Consider the following 17,838-nt stretch of genomic DNA (forward strand, 5'->3'; position numbering starts at 1 on the left):
TATCCATGCCCCTCAATTTTGCAAACCTCTATAAGGTCACCCCTCAGCCTCCGACGCTCCAGAGAAAACAGCCCCAGCCTGTTCAGCCTCTCCCTATAGCTCAAATCCTCCAACCCTGGCAACATCCTTGCAAGGCTTTCCTGAACCCTTTCAAGTTTCACTACGTCTTTCCGATAGGAAGGAGACTAGAATTGCACACAATATTCCAACAGTGGTCTAACAGGACCAAGGATACCTTATTGGCTGGTATTGACGTGGCTGATTTGTCCAACGTATGACCTGCAGATTCTGCCCTATCTAGGACAGATGACTATGGAAGTAATGGTGGGTTATTTGGAAGTTTACACTTGCTCTGGTGCCTTGACTTTGCCTCTGCATGCTGGTGGCAAAATCTCTCACTTTGGTAGGTGCCTTTTCAAATGAACATCTTCCATTTTGTTGGAAACAAGCCAAGGTATTTCATGTATCAACAGGTTTGTTGAAGTATCCAGCAATGTTCTGATGCCCCACCAAGAGGTATGCTTGGAGGGGATTTATTTAGGTCAGGGAGGCAGTTAATGCTAACTGCAGAGAATATTTTGAAGAACTCTGTCATTGTTTTGAATGTCACCAATCTCATTATTCAATGGCTCATCTGTCGCTGTCTCACTGGTCTGAAATAAAGATGAAAAAACCATCCAACAGCTGAAAATCAACAAATTCCCTCGAGAAGATGAAATCCCTGAGGTCCTGAAACATGACAGTGATTCACTCCTGGCACAGTTCCGGAACCTTACCTCCCTCATTTGGGAAGAAACATACATGCTCAGTGATCTCAGGGATCCGGTGATGATAACTTCCTTCAAAAAGAGACAAGTCTGATTGAGATAATTATACAGAAAATCCTGTTTGCCACATGGAAGGTGAATGCAGGGTTCTTCCTCAATGCCTTCTTCCAGTTTTTGAAAACGAAAAAGCCAGCAGACATTATTTTCTCTATGCAACAGATTCAAGAAATATAACAAAGTTAACATCACAAACTGTCAAGTGCTAAGGATGATGGGTGTCATGACTTGGAGATGCTGGTGTTGGACCGGAGCGTCAAAGTTAAAAATCACATAACACCAGGTTACAGTCCAACAGATTTATTTGAAAAAACTAGCTTTCAGAGTGCTGCTCCTTCATCAGATGGTTGTCACGGGTGATGGGAATATCTTTCTCAAATTTGTCTGCCTTAAACGTTTCGTCATCATCTTCCACCTACTCCATGATGAAAGGTGAGAGATGATCCTCACCACAAACACTATCTCAGTGAAAACTGGAGTCAAACTAGGCTGTGTCACTGCAATAACACCCTTCTCTATTTTCTTTGCTGCAATATCGTACCTCACCCAGTAAGTTATCACTAGGATGGAGACAATCTGCTGAATTGGCTGGAAATTGTTCAACCACATATTTCAATACAGAATCAAAATTTTTCCAAACTCAATCAGCATGCAGAAATGCAATGACTAGATATGAGAAAAATACTGAAATAAACTCTTTAAATCATATAGATCGCTTCTGCTTTCAAATCAAATCTCGTAGGAAAAAAATCAGTCCTAAAAGTGATCTTATGTGAATAACATTGGAAGAAAGCTTTGCTCTTTTCTGAGATAAAATATGAATTTATTTTTCTTTCTTATCAATGGTTTTGTGTGGCATTAAGTTTCAGAAAATGTGGGTACACCTCTGCAGTATAGAGTGTTAGTGGACTTGTGTATGGAGTTGGAGTCAGTGGATGTGTGGAGGTGTCTCCACCATAATGGGAGGGATTTTACCTTTTACTGCAACCTGCACAAGTGCCACACAAGAATGGATATGTTTTTTGTTCCATTGGTTTGTTTGGACTTGATATTAGCCTTCAGGATTGGGAACATAACTAATTCGAACCATGCAGCAGTGCACTTGGATGTTAAAGCCAAGGATGGTGGAATAGACACACAGCACTGGCGCACGGATCCATTTCTGTTGAAGGATGGCAACTTTGTGCAGTACACTACAAGGGAGTTCAGGGCTTTTTGGGTCAATTCGGACACCAGTAATCCATTGGTACTTTGGGAGGTCACCAAGGCTATTTTAAGGAGTCTGATTATTTCATACTCAACAATGAGAAAGAGGCAGACAGAAGAGCAGCAGAGGATGCTTGAGGCCCAGCTGAAGCCAGCCGAGCAGCATATTGTAACAGACCACCTGTGGTTAAGTTACAATGGGTCCCGGCTCTCCGGTCTGCTCTGGACTCAGTGCACACACAAACGGTGAGGAGACGGGTCTCATTTGCACAGCAAAGGCTGTTTGAAGGAAGAAAATTACTTCGCAGTCCACTGTGTCCTTTTTGGGAAAAACTGGCAAGATCACTCACGAGCTGAGAAAAGTTAATGCCAGATTTTGAGAATTCTATGCAGAGTTATACCGGTCGGAGGGCTGTGAGGATGGTGTGGCAAGAATGGAATCCTTTTTTGAAAACCTGGACCTCCCCGGTATAAACGCCGATCAGGCCTCCCTTTTAAATGCACCTCTGACGGTACGGGGCAAGAGGCGGTAAGGCAGCTCTAAGGTGGCAAGGCACCCAGTCCAGACGGGTTCCCGAGTGAATTTTACACAGAGCTTACACACATGTTAACTGAACCACTTCTGGAGATGTACTGTATAGTCATTCTTATAGCCAGGACTGCCTTCCACCCCCTCTTAGGGAGGGCAATATCTCCCTTATTTTAAAGAAGGAGGAAAGATCCCGAGGAGAGTGTGCCATACAGATCGTATTGAACGTAGACTTCAAAATTTTATCAAAGGTGCTGACTGCGAGGTTGGAAAAGATGTTACCCGTTATTATGAAAGAGGACCAGATGGGTTTTATCAAAGGCCCCAGCTCCTCCAATATCAGGAGGGCTTGGTGGTCGCCCTGGATACTGAAAAGGCTTTTGATCTGGTTGAATGGTCATATCTCTTTGATGTTCTGGATTGCCTGGGGAGGTGGAGTCCTTCGCCAGTAGGTGGCAGTGTTATATAGCGACGCCAAGGCAGCGGTTATCACGAATGGGTTTAAATCGAGCAGTTTTAGTGTGGGGAGAGGCAGCTGACAGGGGAGCCCTCTCTTGCCACTGCCATTTACCTTGGTAATTGAACCTTTGGTGGAGGCCATCCGAAAGGACCCTGAAATAGCGGTACCAAAGGTGGGAATTGGGGGACACAAAATTACTCTTTATGCGGATAATGTCCTTCTGTTTCTGGCTAATCTGGAAAAGTCTGTACCCTGTCTAATATAAAACATCAAATTATTCAGCAGGTTTTCAGGATTCAGGGATAAATCAGTCGCAAGTCAAGCTGGGGAGGATTGGTGGAAATACTGAAGCTGGAGTACAGAATACACTTTCCTTTTAGATGATGACAGAAAGGTTTTCTCTGTCTGGGAATTTTCATTACCCCTACCTGCAGTCAGCGGTACAGAACTAACTTTGTACAATTGTTTGCGAGAATAAAGCAAGACTTGCAGCTGTGGGAGGGCTACCCATATCACGGTTAGGCCATATAGAAGACTTGACTAAAATGAATGTCCTTCTTCAGTTATTTTATCCAATGAGGATGCTCCACGTGTTGTTATCCAGACAGGTGCCGCGGAGGTTTGCTGGGTGGCTTGGATCCTCTATTTGGTGCCATAGGTGCCCCCTAATTAAATTTACCAAGCTGGAACATCGGCAGGATTTGGGGGTGGATCTCCCAGATCTGAAGAGATACCAAATAGGCGTCTTTTGCCCGAAACGTCGATTTCACTGCTCGTTGGATGCTGCCTGAACTGCTGTGCTCTTCCAGTACCATTGATCCAGAATCTGGTTTCCAGCATCTGCAGTCATTGTTTTTACCTAGTTGATTTTAACCTTACTGCGAATCCTCTTGCAAGGATGCCTGCCTTGAAGAAGTTTTCCTCCTCTCTCTACAAGAATCTCAGGGATTCCCTCTCCCACTGCAACTCCCAAGTCATTTCCTCTGCCCTGATGCTACTCTCTCCCCACCCCACCCTCCTCTAGCTTATCTCTCCATGCTTCCAGCTCACTGCCTTTATTCCTGATGAAGGGCATTTGCCCGAAATGTCGATTTCACTGCTCGTTGGATGCTGCCTGAACTGCTGTGCTCTTCCAGCACCACTGATCCAGAATCCTGCTATCATATATGGGTGACTGGGTGCATAAGGACTCGAGGTTGATACGGCTTGATGTTGAGGCCTCGCAGGCAAGATGTCCCCTCATCAACTTACTGTTTATGGATAAGATGAGATCTGTGGCTGGGCGCTGTGAGACCCCAATTATCTTAGTTATGGTGAAAACATGGAGGATAATGTGGCAGGGTGAGGACAATTTGCTTAAGACTTCGTCATTCATCCCTTTAGTGGGAGCCCCAGGATTTAGACCCGGGTCAATGGACTCCGGCTTTAGAGCATGGGAGGGCAAGGGAATCTCCTGTTTGAGAGGTTTATTCAAGGGAGAGGTCTTGATGTCTTTCAACCAATTAAGTCAGAAATGCAGGATTCCTAATAGGAACCTTTTCAGATACTTTCAGGTTAGGGATTATATACAGAAGAATACCATGTTCTTGGCTCAGCCCTACAAGTCAGATATAGGGAGAGGAGTGCTCCGATGTGGGGCGCTCTCTCGGTTAGTACCATATACCATCTGCAGAGAGGGAGCGCCTTGGGAGATATGGAGAGACTCCATGAGACCTGGAATCAGGAGTTGGGGGAAGAAATATCACTGGAAACATGGAAGGATATATGGGGGAATGTAAAGAAAATTTTAATATGCAATAAAGCACAAGCGATGCAATTGAAGGGCCCATATGGCACCATAGAGATTAGTAAAATTTAAGCAAGGATCTTCTCCAAAGTGTTCCAAATGTAAAACCAGCAAAGGCATCCTCGCATATTGCTTTAGGTCTTGCTACAAGATTCGTGGATATTGAGGTGCGATAGTGTATGAGCTGGAGGAAATCCTGGGAATTGAAGTTGAGGAGGATGCGGTATCCCTTCTTTTGGAATTACTGAATCTGCCCTCTCTGGGTGGGCATAGGAAGAGGTTATTTAACATTCTTACACACTGTGTGAGGAACTACATTCTAATGAATTGGATATTAGAAAAACTCCCAGGTCTTGTTGGATGGCATAGACTTGTGAAGGAGCATGTCCCCCAAGATTATCTGACAAGTATGGTGCGCCATGGAACAAAGCAATTTTATAGGGTGTTGTGGCCCTTTCAAAATTACATAGACATGGACATATTGGCAGTACTGATTAGGGCCTTTATTTAGCCATGAGGGCCGTATAGTTCAATCCCATTCCGCTTACATCCACGATTCTTCTGACACTTTATCTAGGTTTCAGAATTTCCTGCTTGCAGGCTCCAGCCACCTCCTTTTCTTCATGGATATGCAATCCCTTTAACGGTCCATCCCCCATTAGGATGGTCTCAGGGAATTCCTCTTATTTCTGGAAGAAAGGCTTGAACTATCTGACCCAACACCCCCTCCTCCACCCGGCCGAGGTGGTCCTCACTTCGACCAACTTCTCCTTTGGAATTGGAAACAGTTTAAAACATAACCCTATCCCTCTATGTGTACAATCTGAATATGATGGCAAAAAATTCAGATGCTGCTAATGCCAATTAATTCAGATGGAATATTTATTACTTCTATTTTTTCCACTTTTTGGCCTTCTATTTTAATACCAAGTATGCTTTGCATTTTTAGCATCTACGAAAATCATTTCACATTGACCCCGAACTGCAGCAATAGGTTTATTCAGAATCAGCTTTATTTAAACTGCTAATTCTATTCGTTCCTTTGCATATTCTCTTCAAGAATTCAAGGTCTGGATCTAATTTTTCAGTCGCGGAGAATTCGGGGGGATAAAATTTGTGGCTGTAAAGAGATGCTCTTTTTTTCAGATATTTGCAGCAATGGAGCTGATTGTCTCAAATTCTATGGGCAGCAATTACTGTTTCATAAACTGTTGCACTGTTTTGGAACAAAAAGATCAAAACAATGGCACTTTAAAGAAGGAGGAAGACAGATGAAGAGCAGTGACCCCATGCACAGTGATTCAAAGAAAGTAAGCAACCTACACAGCTGTCTGACCCAGCAGTAAGCTGCATAGCTGCTGCCTTTTTTGTCTGGTTTCAAGTGTCTCTGGCAACTATAGAGACACTCGAGTAAAAAGTGAGGTCTGCAGATGCTGGAGATCAGAGCTGAAAATGTGTTGCTGGTTAAAGCACAGCAGGTTAGGCAGCATCCAAGGAACAGGAAATTCGATGTTTCTGATGAAGGGCTCCTGATGAAGGGCTCTGGCCTGAAACGTCGAATTTCCTGTTCCTTGGATGCTGCCTAACCTGCTGTGCTTTAACCAGCAACACATTTTCAACTATAGGGACACACTGAATAAATTAGAGCTGTTTTCCCAGGAGCGTTGGAGGCTGACGGGTCACCTTATAGAGGTTATAAAATCACAAGGGGTATGGATAGGGTAATTAGACATGGTCTTTTCCTTGGGGTGGGGGAATCCAAAACTAGAGGGCATAGGTTTAAGGTGAAAGGAGAAAGATTTAAAAGGGACCGAAGGGGAAACATTTTCACGCAGAGGGTGGTGCGTGTATGAAATGAGTTGCTGGAAGAAGTGTTGGAGGCTAGTACAATTACAACATTTAAAAGGCATCTGATTGGATATATGAATAAGAAGGGTTTAGATGGATATGGGCCACTTGCTGGCAAATGGGACTAGATTTACCTAGGATATCTGGTCAGCATGTACAAGTTGGAGCGAAGGGTCTGTTTCCATACTGTACATTTCTATGACTCTGTGACTAAAAGATCAATCAGGAGAAAAAAAAAATTAGAATGAGAGGAAGGTAGCAATAAACCTGAAAATGTATAGCAACAGTTTCTGTTAGAAAAGGAAGTTAGTAAGTAAAGTAAGTAATAACCCTGTGGAGTGGGAATCGGGCATGAACCATCGATAATAGGAAATTGTGAATAAAATGAAGGAATAATTTGCTTCTGTCATCACTGTGGATTCAAAAAACATGCAAGTAGCACTGTAAATAAGAAGGTAGATGGAAAGGAGGAACTTGGTGAAATTACAATCACTAGGGAGGTGGTATTGAGCAGGCAGCACCTGAGGAGCAAGAGAGTTAACATTTTGCGCTTAACCTCTTATCAGGACTGGGGGGACGGGGGGAAGGAAACTGAGAAATAAATGGGTGGGAGAGAGGTAGGGCTGGGGGGGGGTGATAGGTGAGTGAAGGTATGAGGTGATTGTGGTAGGAAATGTGGAGCAGATAGGTGGGAAGGAAGATGGAAATGTAGGTCAGATCAAAACAGCAGAGGCAAGTTGGAGAGTTGGATCTGGGAAGGGGAGATCTGACCGACCTGTACAATTCCTTCCCCACCTATCCACTCTACATTTCCCACCAACCTATCACAATCACAACACTTAAAAGGGGAAACAATAGGTGAGCTTGGAGCCCAGAGAAAAAGAGAAAAACAATCGTCACTCACTAACTGTCCCATAAGCAACTATTCATTCTCTCGGGCTGACCTTTGTTCAGCAACACACCCTAGGATCTTAGGCACGATGGCACAGACAGTGGTTAGCACTGCTGCCTCACAGCACCAGGGTCCCAGGTTCGATTCCAGCCTCAGGTGATTGTCTGTGTGGAGTTTGCACATTCTGACTGCGTGGGTTTCCTCCGGGTGCTCTGGTTTCCTCCCACAATCTAAAGATGTGCAGGTCAGGTGAATTGGCCATGTTAAATTGCCCATTGTGTTAGGTGCATTAGTCAGAGGGAAATGGCTCTGGGTGGGTTACTCTTCAGAGGATTAGTGTGGACTTGTTGGGCTGAAGGGCCTGTTTCCACACTGTAGGAAATCTAATCTAATCTAATTAAGTGTACAAGTCCTGCTAAGATGTGCTTTCCCAAAATGCAGCACCTCACATTTATCTAAACTAAACTCCATCTGCCACTTCTCAGCCCATTGGCCCATCCGATCAAGATCCCATTATAATTTGAGGTAACCCTCTTCGCTGTCCACTACACCTCCAATTTTGGTTTCATCAGCAAACTTACTAACTATACCTCTTATGCTCACATCCAAATCATTTATATAAATGATGAAAAGTAGTGGACCCAGCACCAATCATTGTGGCACTCCACTGGTCACAGGCCTCCAGTCTGAAAAACAACCCTCTACCACCACCCTCTGTCTTCCACCTTTGAGCCAGTTCTGTATCCAAATGGAGAGTTCTCTCTGTATTCAATGAGATCTAACTTTGCTCACCAGTCTCCCATGGGGAACCATGTCAAATACCTTACTGAAGTCCATATATATCACATCTACCACTCTGCCCTCATAAATCCTCTTTGTTACTTCAAAAAATTCAATCAAGTTTGTGAGACATGATTTCCCATGCACAAAGCCATGTTGACTATCCATAATCAATCCTTGCCTTTCCAAATACACATACATCCTGTCCCTCAGGATTCCCTCCAACAACTTGTTTAAAATCAATTAACTTCAAAGGTTATTGTCCTTTCTAACCCTCTTAAAAGACTGTAAACATCCATTTTAACACTGTCTAAAACCCAAACTGATGAAAATGCCATAGATCATTTCTTCAGTTGAATCATTCAAAGCAGTTACGTGTTGTGCATTATTACTATTCATTATTACCATGGCATTGTCTTGGGAAATTCAATTTTAACAACGTCATAAATCAATTAGGCAATTGATTGCACTGCTGTTGCATCGAATGTTCTAATTTGTAATTTAAAAGCAAAAGACATATCTGCAGCAGTCCAAAACCCATCCTGCGGCTCTATTCTCTTCATATAACCGTATTTTTCTCTTTAAATTTTAACTCATTTGGCTTTAAAACATTTCATTGTATCAGCCTCAGCTACTAGTTGTGGCAGTGCATTCCCTGCCTTGACATTCTTTACGTCAACAGATTACAGCTAATCTCTATTGAGAATATTAAAGTGAGAACATCCAGAGTAAACAGATTCTTCTTATAATCCCTCATAAGTTGCCATTAGGCCACAACAAGCAAAGTAAATGATTGGAAATTCATTATTTCAAAATAGACAAGCTGCCTGTGGAGGTAGTGCTTCCAGTGCTGACAACTTAGCTGGGAAATATTCGAACTTATATTTTGTAGGACGTATGAATTTCAGACCCAACTATCCACTGTAAGTAATTTCATCTTACAGTACTCAAATCTTTTTTCTCAGTTGTATCTTTCCATTCTTGAGAACAGCCCAATGAATCCAAGTCTCTGAGTTCTTAAAGGCTTTGGTGTCTTTCTGGGTGGTCTAAAGTTGCACACTGTGTTCTGTAATCTTAACCACTGCTGTGTACAAATATATCAAAGTTTGTTGTTCAAGATATAATAGCTAATTGCTAGAGGTTGCAGAGAAACCAAAGCAGCATTGCATTAAGAAGTATGAGCAAAAATACCAATAAGTCTTGCAGGAAACCTTCTAGAGGCTGGCATTATACCTGACAGACTTGTGGCTGAGGCAGGAGAATTATTGCAGCAGAGTGTTTCATTGCTTAAGGTGTCCTAACCACCTGCAGCTGTTTCATCAATGACTTTCCCTCTATGTCAAAGTCACGAAGTGTGGGTACTGTCGGATTCCACAATCTTGAATTCCATTCATAAGTCTTCTGATAATAAAGCAGCTCCTGCCAACCATTCCAAATGTGGCCTGAAGGTAGTGACCATTGCAACTGTGTCTTCTATTTAATTTATAACCTTATTGCTGATTCTTCCAGCATCAACACCTTGGAGTTACCATTATCTAGATTTTACTTAATTACTTACAACATGGAAACAGGCCCTTTGGCCCAACAAGTCCACACCGACCCACCAAAGCGCAACCCATTCTCCGACACCTAACACTACGGGCAATTTAGCATGGCCTATTCATCTAACCTGCACATTTTTGGACTATGGGAGGAAACCGGAGCACCCGGAGGAAACCCACATAGACACAGGGAGAATGTGCAAACTCTACACAGTCAGTCGCCTAAGGCAGGAATTGAACACAGGTCTTTGGCGCTGTGAAGCAGCAGTGCTAACCACTGTGCCACCATGCCACCCATTTTGAATGCTATAGTTTCAAGAGCAGGGTAGTGACTGTACATCCTTTGATAAGGACTCAATTCCTAACAAGTCATTCACAAGGTTCAGTCAGGAATGTAGTGAAATACTCACAACGTGGCATCAAAATAAACAGAGAGAGTATCAGTGCACTGAATCACAGTCGGTTAACAACAACAGACAAGTTGATAGGTTTCAATAGGATGCTTTAAACTGATGACAACAGAAAGACTGACAATGTGTATGTGGTCCACCAGAAAAATACAGTTCCGATAGCACCGGAGATAAAATTAAGCAGAGTTTGAACTTTAAAAAGACAGAGAAGGCAGGGTTCAGAGAATGTGTTCTGTATGTTTGGCTTCAATTTGTAGCTTCAATTTATAGAGCAAGTCGAAAACTATCCACATTGAAACAATGGTTCTCCTGCAGTCACGGACAGAAGGGGAGAGGCAGGAGGGCTTTTGTCGCACTTTTGTAATGTTGCTATCTCTGAACTAGGGAGCCTGGTTGATGTCTTATGTGTTCCAGAGGCACATAGTAACATCCCCTGCATAGGTGATTAGAAAATATCTCAAAGACTACAGGAAAAGAATAAAGGTTGGCATTGGGATAGAATTGAGAAGAAGCACAGTCAGGAACTGTCAGCATGGAACCCATCTTCTTTCATCATTTGCTATAACCCGCTCTTCATCTAAGTCTTTGCCAGCATATGAAAGGCATTCATCATTGTTCACATGCTGTAAATGATGTATATTCATACTTCAATATGAAACTATACACTAATATCTACCTTCTTGTCACATCTTTATGCATATCTATATTCATTCACTACAGGCACAGGACCATAGCTAAGGCTCTTACATAAGACTATAATGCAGTTGTGCAGAAATACTCAATATAGTTCTAAGGATTAACTCAAAGAACCCAACTGCCTTCTCAATCAAAGTGAAGGTCACAATAATCCTAACATTTGATGCATTCAGATTCTTAAAAGCTGCCATACACCTTGGACACATGGTCAGTATGTCCTGATATGTAGCACCAATATGTACATTGAACATTACAGAACCATTATTCAAAAGAACATCAAAATATCCAGTTGCCAAAGAATTTGCAAAACAAGAGAAATATTTGCTGTGATAGGCTGGCTAACGCTTTCAGAATACAATGTACGGTTGATGCCAAATGGTAAGTTCATTGACATGGCATTACAAATGAATCGAAAAAGTTCTGCTTCATCAACATTTTCCTTGTTTGTTACCACTAACACTACACTGTGTACATAAATGACATTTGCCAGTGCAGGCATGCTGGACCAAGTGGCCTCATTTTGTACCATAACAATTCGATGATGCTGTGACATTGGTCTGCTAGCTTACATGATCCCCTTGCTATAATGTCAGGGCCTTGCTCAAATAGTTGGCTACTTGTTAGACAGCTTCGAGTGGCACTGACTACAACACTGAGCCTGTGATACTTTTATCTAAAAGATTCGACATAAGGACTGCTGTTGAGCAGTTGAAAAGTGAGTATTTTGAAAAATATTGTATCATTTACTAATGCAGTCAAACCAGTGTGCTCTCTTAAATAAGGACAATTATAGAGTTCTAAAGAGTGGTCTAAAGTGGGGTAGGAAAAAAGATATTTCACAACACTCAGGAAAAAAATATTCTGGTCAAAATGAATAAATTGTTGACAAGGGTGAACCACCCATGCTTAACAAATGAACTAAAAGGGAGTATCCAATCAAAAATTAAGGCAGATAAAATGGCAAAATCAGTCACAGGATTGGTAATCATTTAGGAACTAGCAGCAGATGACTAAAAATCTATTAAAAAGGGAGAAAATTGATTATGGATATATTGGCATTGGAGGCAGTTCAAAAGAGTTCCCTAGACTGATTCTTGGGATGAGAAAGTTGATTTGTCCAAAACAGACAAACAGATTAGGCACTTATTCACTGCAGTTCAGAAGAATGAGAGTGAGCTGAATGAATCATACAAAATTCTGAGTGGGCTTAACATGGTATATGTTGACAAGATGTTTCCATTAGTGGGCGTATCTCAAATTAGTGGGTTTTGTTACACATTAAGGGGACACTCATACAAAACTAAGATCAAAGGAATTTCTTCTCTTAGAGAAAGTCTGGAATTCTCTCCTCAAGAGGGTTGTGGCAGTTAGATTACTGAAAGTATATAAAGAGATGATTGATAGACTTCTGAAATATTGAAGAGTTGAGGGTTATGAGAAACTGGCATAAAATATGAGTTGAGGCTGGGACAGATTAGCTATGATCTTGTAGAATGGCAGGACAAACTTGAGGGGCTGAAATGGCAGACTCCTGTTCCTATTACTTATACAGAGAATCTAGATCTAGGAGTCACTACCTACAATCCATTTAAGAATTGAGAATATTTTTTGTCTCTCAGATGATCGGTTGTTTTCAGAAGTTCTTTTCTCTAAAGGCTGTGAAAGTAGAGGCTTGAGTAATTTTAAGGCAAACATAAAAAAGTTCTTGGTAAGCAAGTGTGTAAAAGGTTATCAATGATATTTGGGAATTTACAGTTGAAGTTACAATTAAATCAGCCGTGGCATAATGGCACAGGATCAAGGGACTACAGATTCATCTGATCCTAACTCATGTTTGTATTACAAGGCTCTCACTGACCTTTCTTTCTCATGAGGACTGGATTCTGACCATTAGTCGACATTTATTACAAGACCCTGTGGAAGGTTTCCTTCCTTATGAAAGTTCTGTAGAGATGTGAATGAGAGGATATCCTATCAGGCAGTGGTAATACTTGGTGGGCTCAATATCCGGCCTCTAACCCCACTGCTAAATTCATGATAGGTACACACAATATTGCAACAGATGTTAGACAAATCACAATTAATCTCATATCTCATTGATCAAAACAACTGAGTGCACATTCCACCTAGCTGCCCATGGTACCAGTGTCAAGGCACTGAGTTCTCACAGCAGCCCCACCATTGTCCTTATGTGGGACATACCCTATGGTTTGCACACAGCTTACTCAGCAAGTCAGGACGTTTGGAATGGCTAGAAATACTTTGAAACTTCCTCTAATATCAGCAAAAGCATCACTGGTATTTTACTTCACATGTCCTAATGACTTTAATAAATTATCCACTATAGGAGGCTGGTATAAATGTTCTACATGCATTTTATTAACATCTTCCTTCTAAAGGCAGAGTACAACCAGGGTTCAATAACTCTTCAGTCATAGCTGAGGCTTGAAGATTTTCTGATTGTCAGCTAAAGTTATCTCCTCGTCCAGGATGTTGTCATCCTCTCAATCAGGATATCACTTGGCAGCCTCTGTGCCAGCCCTCTTAGCCCATTACTAGAATCATGATAGGTACTCACAATGTTTCAACAGATCTTGGATAAATCCCGATCTAGTATGGTGTTTCTGATCAAAATAAATAATTGCACATTATACCTAGTTGTCCAAGATTATTCATGTAGATGCACAGACTGCCTGCATGGCTCTGTGATTTACCCAGTGAAAATATGATTCCCCAGACAATGTGAAAAGCACTGTAAAATAATTGACTTTGTTTTCAGTCATGCATTGTTTGCTATTTTCAATTAATTTTAATTTTGTTTTATTGTGCAAAACATGCACTGGGATTTTAATTTTATGGATGTTTATCATTCGCAATAGCATCCAATGTAAATAGTATTTGTAACAGCAATATATATTAAAATAGAAGAAGGAAAATAAGATTTTAAGTGCTGAAGAGTATCACTGACGTCAAGTGTATTTTATAAAAGTCAGATAGGAATCATAAACATAAAAGTTCCATCAATGCTGGGCAATTACATTGCAATAAATTCAGAAATAAAGCAATAGAGGTAATCTTGTGAGGAGATGCTGTCAAGTGAAGCCTCATTAGACAAGAATATTGTTAGTCCATCTCTGACCTTTAACCCAATCCTGGCATTTAAGTCTTTTAAAGTTGCCACTAACATTATGAGCCTTATGATTTCTGACCTTGATTTTTCTCACCTTGATTTCTCTGAAAGCAGTAGCACCACTCATTGTTGGAAATGCGACCATCTCTGTATGTATCACATGAATTGAAAAATGGCTTCATGCACTGATCATGGTTGTCAAAATAAATGCTTCCCAGTTCTGACTGATCAAGCAGCAGGTCATAGTTTGTGTCCAGTCTGTTAAACATCCATCCAAGTGAGTCCTTACAAATGGGTAGAATACTGGTGTCAAATCCTAAGGAACAGAGGGGAAAGAAGTAACTACTTTTATTGAATAAAGCTCCTTATTAGTCAATTACTGACACAAGAACTGAAGATTTAATGTGAATCATTCATATTAGCGACAAATGCATTCAACAAATGCAAAGTAATAATATATAACAATAATGCAACAATCAGATTCAACAAAACTTGAAAATCATGATTGGCCAACTAAATATATTATTACTTTCAACCATTTTTGTTGGTTATGATATCTCTAGAAAATCAATACCTTCATAGGAAGGAGAAATTTAGAAGCATAATAACTAACCAAACTGGGCCATAATAACCTTAAGTATGCCATGGCAGATGTATTGAAGTTTTATTTTCTATTATTCAAACGAGTGCAACGGGAGTCCATAATTGGCTTTCAAAATAAGGATGAGATCAATAGTACTCACTACTATTTATGTACAAGTCCTACAATATTCTCAGACTTCAGACTTGTGGTTTATTGTGGAAACCCAAAAGTTTCACCCAGAGTGTCTGTTGCTAACATTTTGAAAATGACATCTCAATGCTGTTACGCTGCCCTTGGTTTTCATAAAAGCAGTGATTCTGAAAGGTCTGGGCCTGGATAGGCTTTAAGGCCAATTCAATTATAGCTAACAGATCCTGCCTCAGGCAAAAGGCTTTCAAGTTTAAAAAAAATTGTATAATGAAAGGGGAGTGGCCAGTTCTCCCAGCACAGCTTTTCTCTGGTTTGGTTTGGTTTTAGCAAGCAGCCGTTGTGAAGCAGCTGCACCCAAAGCAGCAGGTCCATGCTGACCCTCCCTCTTTCTGACATCTTTCCTGTAAGACACTCTGTTTGACTTTACCTTTTTTGCCAAGGGATGTTTATGGAGATTATTGCAAGTATTTGGAACAGCACCATTAAGTTGGGGTTTTCTGTTGGGTTTTCAGAGGGGTTAAGTTATTCTGTGTTCTGTCCTCTTTTGTTTGTGTTCCATTCGGTAATCTTGTGAATAAATTTGGTTTTGTTTAAAACCAAGTGGTTTGACCAGCTACATCGTTCCTGGAATATCTGTGTTACACCTGCTTAAAACAACAAGCAAAGTTAGGGTTCGGGCTACTTTCTTGAAATGTTTTGAGGAGGTTTGGCCTGGTCCATAACACTGCCTAATTCACCAATCAATTACACTGAATGGCATTAATTTACTTTATTTGTATGGTAGATATAAACATTTTTACACTCTCCAAATCCAATCAATCTTTCCCACTTTTCATTTCCTCTCCTACTACCTGCTTTGAGTTTGAAATCAAACACTTTAATTTGTTTCTCCCTCTTAGCTCTTTTGCTGTTTATTTCATAATTATTTATCCTGTTTCCTTCAAGATATAAACAGTTGTTTAACCTGATCATTTAGCTCCTAGATACTCAGTTTCCTTTGCTGGATTATCAGCTTGCACTTTCAGTAAACAGACAGTCTTAATGTGCAAGGGCAATTTTAATTAACAGCAGATGCCATCAGATGTTCTGTCGCGTAAATTATGTCCCATGATACTTTCAGGATCCTTGCTGACGGTAACAGAGAAAAAGTCAGATCCCAGGGTGAGTCCTGGTTTGATAGACCCTAAAAGTTTATTTTTACTTTTTTATTACTGCGGTCGTCATATTCAAAGAAGGCTGCAATGGTACTTTTAACAAAGAACATAAAAGTTTATGACACACAATAGGAAAATAAAACAATCCATTACATTATATAACAACTATTTGAAGCAATCTCATTATAAATATCAAAACTAGAGATTGAACACTTTTACCTTCAATTACAACCTTACAAGTGCTCAAACCTCAGTGAAGGTTACCCAACTCCACTTTCCAGTTCCCTTGTTCGGTTGGCACAAATGCAATTAGCTTCTTCATGGAAAACCCCTGCAGCCAGTTGATACTATCTTCTTCAGTTAATACCTCATCCTGAGACCTAAATCAAGCTGCAATCAAGCATCTGAGTTATAGGGAGCGGTTAGACAAGCTAGGAAATTTTTCTTTAGAGGGTAAGAGACTGAGGGCGGATGTTATAGAAGTCTGTAAGATCATGAGAGGCATGGGTAGGGTGAATGCACTCTTTTTTTTTCCCCAGGGTTGGGGAATTGAGGACTTGAGGGCATCAGTTTAAGGTAACAAGGGAAAAAGATTAAAGGAACATGACGGACAATATTTTTATACAGAGTGGTATGCATGTGGAATGAGCTGTCAGAGGAAGTAATTGAGACAAGTACATTAACAACATTTAGCAGGCATTTGGACAAATACTTAGATAGGAAACTTTTAGAAGGATATGGGTTAAGTGCAGGGAAATGGGGCTAGCATGAATGGACATTTTGATTGGCATAGACCAGTTTGGGCCAACAGACTCCATACTGTAGGACTCAATGACTAGATGACTCAATTCACTTTCTAATATATTCCAACTACAGCAACAAGCTTAACCAACAAGACAGCCACACTACTTGATATCAGCAAATCTAACCAGGGGAGCTAAGTGGGACTTAACTAAAATGTAAACACATTTGAAAAGATTCAGATAAAGATGGTTTAAGTAGAAATCGATGGTTGGGAACAGAACTTAAAAGGGCATAGTTGTAATGGGTACTGGGAAGATCATGGTGAATGGAGGGAGGAAACTGGGATGCAGAGGGGAGAATCACAGTGATGGGAGCAAAGGGGAAAAGAAAGGATCAGAACTATAACTTAAAGGGAGAAATAACAGGTACATTATATAAGGGATGGTACAATGCAAGGCTGCCATCATTTTGCTCCCATCACTCTGATTCTCCACTCCACATCACAGTTTCCTCCCTCCATTCACCATGATCTTTCCAGTACCCATTACAACTATGCCCTTTTATGTTCTGCTCCTAACCATCAATTTCTACCTAAACCACCTTTTTCTGAATCTTTTCAAATGTTTACATGTGTTTACTGTGTTAAAGTGCACTGGAAAGGGAGAAATAACAGGTTAATTATATGAGGGATGGTGCAATGCAAGGCTGGGCACAGGGGCCTGCTTGGGAGTGGAATACAAACATAAATATGAAATAGGAGCATAAGTAGACCATTTGGTTCCTCAAGCCTGTTTCACCATTGAATAAGATCATGACTAATTTGTTTGTATCCTGATTTCCACCTTTCTCTCTATCTCTGCTGTCCTTAGATTCCCTCACCTAATAAAAATCTATCCACCTTAAAAACATGCGATGACACAGCCTCCACCATATTCTGAAGAGGAGTTCCAAGGTCTGAGGAGAAAATAAAAGCTCACCTCTCTCCCAAAAGGGAGATCTCTAATTGCTCTGGATCATCATTATGAGCGAACACCTTTCCACATCTTCATTGTCAAGACCATTCAGGATGTTATCCACTTCAGTCAAGTCAACCCTCTTCCAAAAC

The 17,838-nt window shown here is 41.0% G+C and overlaps 1 protein-coding gene across 2 annotated transcripts in view; it reads right to left on the reverse strand.

The window, feature by feature from the left end:
- The window catches only part of LOC132820599 (testican-3-like), a 525,001-nt gene that overhangs the window by 12,440 nt on the left and 494,723 nt on the right, over positions 1 to 17,838 (reverse strand). For both annotated transcript variants that reach the window (XM_060832813.1, XM_060832807.1), the window contains exon 9: positions 14,197 to 14,418. In XM_060832813.1, the coding sequence (XP_060688796.1) occupies positions 14,197 to 14,418 (222 nt within the window). The remainder of the gene's footprint in view (positions 1 to 14,196; positions 14,419 to 17,838) is intronic.

The sequence above is a fragment of the Hemiscyllium ocellatum genome, chromosome 1, assembly GCF_020745735.1.
Source record: "Hemiscyllium ocellatum isolate sHemOce1 chromosome 1, sHemOce1.pat.X.cur, whole genome shotgun sequence".
In the NCBI taxonomy this organism is placed as follows: Eukaryota; Metazoa; Chordata; class Chondrichthyes; order Orectolobiformes; family Hemiscylliidae; genus Hemiscyllium; species Hemiscyllium ocellatum.